At 61.8% G+C, this 3,794-nt stretch overlaps 1 protein-coding gene across 1 annotated transcript; it reads right to left on the minus strand.

Moving 5' to 3' along the window:
• Positions 1-770: 770 nt before the first annotated feature.
• On the minus strand, positions 771-1,974 carry CD1H11orf96 (chromosome D1 C11orf96 homolog). The gene has a single exon (XM_027072852.2). The coding sequence runs from the start codon at positions 1,727-1,729 to the stop codon at positions 1,358-1,360; it is 372 nt and encodes a 123-aa protein (XP_026928653.1). The 5' UTR covers positions 1,730-1,974; the 3' UTR covers positions 771-1,357.
• Positions 1,975-3,794: the final 1,820 nt, after the last annotated feature.

Genomic DNA, 3,794 nt, shown 5'->3' on the forward strand with positions numbered 1-3,794 from the left:
GCGACGCCACTACCTTCCATGTGACCTCTCCCTCTCCGCTGTTTGTTTTCTCATCTGTACACAGAGAGGGTGCGGTGGTACCCAAGCGCCCTTCAGACTCGGACCAGAGCCATGCCCCACCCTCCTTGAGGAACGCTGAAGAGGGCATAGGAGGCTGGAGAAAGGGACCAAGGAACCGAAACGGCCGCGGTTGGCTGGGACAGTGCTGGGGTGCCCGGCACTGCGCTGAATCAGCGCGGGGGACGCGGGGCCTCCCCTGGGCGCTCTCGCCCAGCCCCGGCGTTACGCGCAGCACTCTGTCGGTCCCACCACGCAAATATCCCAGCCTAGGTCTCCCACTGATGGCTCGGGCATGTCCCCACCCGTCGCCCGGAAGGGGAACCGAGTGAGTGGGGTCTCCTTCGGTGAATGCGGGCCGATGACCCTGCCCCCGGCCTCGCTGAGTGGTCAACTGCACCAAGGAAGGTTCTCTCTGTCCTCACAGCGCTGACCTTCGCCGAGCCAGCGGCTACACTCCATCCCGGACGCCGGCGACCGAGAACAGACCAGGGAGGCAGCAGCGCTCTGGGCCAGGTGTGGATCGACTTGGGGAGGCGGGTAACGGCCCGAGGCACCGTGGGCGAGACCTCGTTCCGGCGACTGAAGCTTGTGGGGCTACCTCCACCGGGGATCCCTGCCCCCCCCCCCATTCCAGCCACATCCTTCTCCCACCTCCCCCAGTCTTGGGAGCCTGGTCCCCGAAGGTTCAAGAAGTCAAGAGCCTGGAGAAATGCACTGTGCAAATATATTGACTTTATTTGTCTCCGTTCGGGAGCCTCACAGACATATCCAAGTAAAAAGATCGTTAAATAAACGCCGTCAGCCATCGCAATGCAAAAATAAATATCCATCCTCCGGCCGCAGCAGCAGCTGCGCTGCGCCCCAAGTCCCATCGGCCGCGCCTAACAATTATAAAAGTGTTCAGCGAGAGTGTGTTGGCGTGAGTGTGAACGGGTGTGCGCTGGGGGGCACGGTGGAGCGGCGTGCAAAATCGGAGTTGCAAACCATCGGACAAGGGCGTGGAGCGGCCCTCCAGGAAGCCCTGGCGACCCGGGGTCGACTCAGCGCGGGCGCGCCTCCCGCACACACTCACAGCAGAGTCCGTACTGGGAAGAGTTAAAAAATAAACATTTACAAGGGCAAAGAAAGCAGCCCCCCTCCCCGGCACCCCCGCGTGCTCGGGCCCCGGACGAGCGCAGCGCGGGGCGCACCGAGCAGTTCGCGGCCGCGCGAGAGGTCCCGGTCCTCGCGGGTCCCCGGAGTGCGGGGCGCCGGTCCTCTGGGGCTTCGTTCTCGGTCCCCGGGCGGGCGGCGCCCCTCACAGGGCCGAGTCGGAGTCGCTGGAGTCCAGGCTGTTCCTCAGTTTGCAGCTGCTGAGCTGCTCCCTCTGCAGCGACAGGCTCTGCGTGCTGCGGCGCAGGCACTCCAGGCTCTGCAGGAACGACTTCTTGGCCTTTTCCTCCTCCATGGGGGACACCCCTTCCTCCTCCACCTCCTGGATCTCGTCGAAGGTCACCGGCTGCGTCTTGAAGCGGGACTGGCGCGGCCGCCGCAGCCGGCCCTTGCCCTTGGACAGCTTGGCGGGCCGCACGGGCTGCGGGAACTCGTCCGCCAGGCACACGAAGTGCGGCATCACCGCCTGGTAGCTGGAGCAGATGCCCATCAGCTCGCCGGGCTTGGCGGCCGCCATGGCGCCGCCCGCGTCTCCGGGGCCGGGCGGCGGGGCGCCGGGGCTCTCGGGGGGCGGCCGCTGCGCCGGGGCCCCCCGGGAGGCAGCAGCCTGGGGCTCGCCGGGCGGGGGATCCAAATCTGCTGCGGGGTGGCGGCGGCCCTCGCGGGCCCGGGTCAGCGTTCCTCGGGAGAGCGGGCGGGCGGGCCCGTCGGGGGGCGCGGGGCTCGGCGCGCGCTGCTGGGCTGCGCTCCCGGGCGCTCGCCGCCGCGGCTGTCACCGTCTGCCCCGCGGCGGCCCGGCCCGCCGCTTATATAGCCCGCTCCTGCCCACACGGCCGCGAGCTCGGATGACAGCGAATGCCATTTAAAGCGTGCGCGCCCCGCGCCCTTCCGCCTGACGTCGCCCCGCCGCTCTGGGAAAGTAACGGCCCTTTCCCCGGAGCCGCCCGCCCCCAGCCAACCCGGCTCCGGAAGGCAGGCCCCGCCCGCGGGGTTCCGGGAGCTTCCGAGGCCCCGGGAGCACGCGGCTGGGCCGGGTGGCCGGAGAGCAGGCAGGGGCCCTCGGATCGGCCCCGCTGGGCTGCCACTGGCCGTCCCGGGATCCCCAAGTTCGTGCCGACAGTGGTGGCCGCGGCGCCGCAGGTGCCCATCCCCCTCTGTGATCCCAAACGCACACACTCAGAGACGCTAATGATTCCGCCGCGGGTTCTGTGTTGGGCGCATGGTGGAGGCAGTTCCCAGCCCTTCTCGCATCTGGGAGAGAGCCGGGTGCGGGGAGCGCCCGGGGGGCCTGGTTCTCCAGAACTGAGTTCGGAGAACGGGTTGGGTTTCTTCTCTGGATCCTTGCCACCCCCTCCCCAGACAGACACAAATGCATACACACACAAACACGCAGGGAGGCATTCACGTAGAAAAGTACACCCTGATGATCCCATTCCAGTTCTTCCCTTCCCTAGCTGTCTTCTGTCTCCTCACAACCCCACCCCCAAGTCCCTTGGGCACCAGCCCCCTATTCATGCTCAGAAGAATGACACTTGCATAGGCACTAATAACAGCGATAATAACGACAATCTGGAGAGCTTCACTCCAAGCCAGCCAGTGAGCTTCGTTTTACATATATTATCCTATTTAATCTTCATAATAGCCCTGTGCGGTAATTGGTATTCTCCCAACTTTACATATGAGATAGTGGAGGCACAGAGAGGGTAAGTAACTGGTCCTCTAGTAACTGATGGAACCAGGCAGCACGGACTGCACAGTCCATACTAATATAGACCCTTGCTAAAGGAGAGTACCCACCTGTGCCCCCTAGGGCTTCTGAGAGCAAGTCCCCTAGTTTTCCTGACTCCCAAGAAGAAACTGAGCACTGCCCCAGACTACATGGGCCTCAAGTATGGCAGGCACAGAGCAGAGCTCCCCATCACCATCTTCCCCACAGGCGCCCAGCAAGGCTCACAGGGCCGCTGGGAAAGGAGGGAATCCATGGCTTTGGTCTCCATTCCCTCTACAGCCATTCAACAAAGATTCACTAAGGACCTCCTGTGTACCAGCTCAGGATAGTCCGTGTCCTCACGAAAGTTACATTCCAGTGGGAGGGACAGACAATAAACACCTCAACCGGAACATGTACTTGGGTGGTGTGATAGGGACGCAGATGGAGAAATGTGCAGAAGGGGTGGCCAGGAAAGGCTTCTCAGAGTGGGTGATATTTAAGGTGACCCTAAGGGACAATAATAACACTGCTAATATGCTTAATATGTGCCGTGCTCTGAGTACTTTTTACGCATTAACACATTTAATGTGTTTAAGTATTGTATTTAATCCTCTCAACAACCTTGGATAACAAGCACTTTTCTTATTGCCATTTACAGATAGAAAAACTTACCCAAGGTCACGCAGCTAGTAAGCAGCAGATTTGAGATTCAAACTCAGGTTACTTAGCTCCTAAGCCCTCACTCCTATCTTACACGGAAGCCCTTTGCCCTGTGGCATACGAAGAAGGAACCAGAGTGTGACCAAGTGAGAGGAGAGCGTTTCAGGCAAAGGGAACCCTAGTGCAAAGGCACTAACTAGGGCAGGAAAGA

Source organism: Acinonyx jubatus, chromosome D1, assembly GCF_027475565.1.
Source record: "Acinonyx jubatus isolate Ajub_Pintada_27869175 chromosome D1, VMU_Ajub_asm_v1.0, whole genome shotgun sequence".
Classification (NCBI taxonomy): Eukaryota; Metazoa; Chordata; class Mammalia; order Carnivora; family Felidae; genus Acinonyx; species Acinonyx jubatus.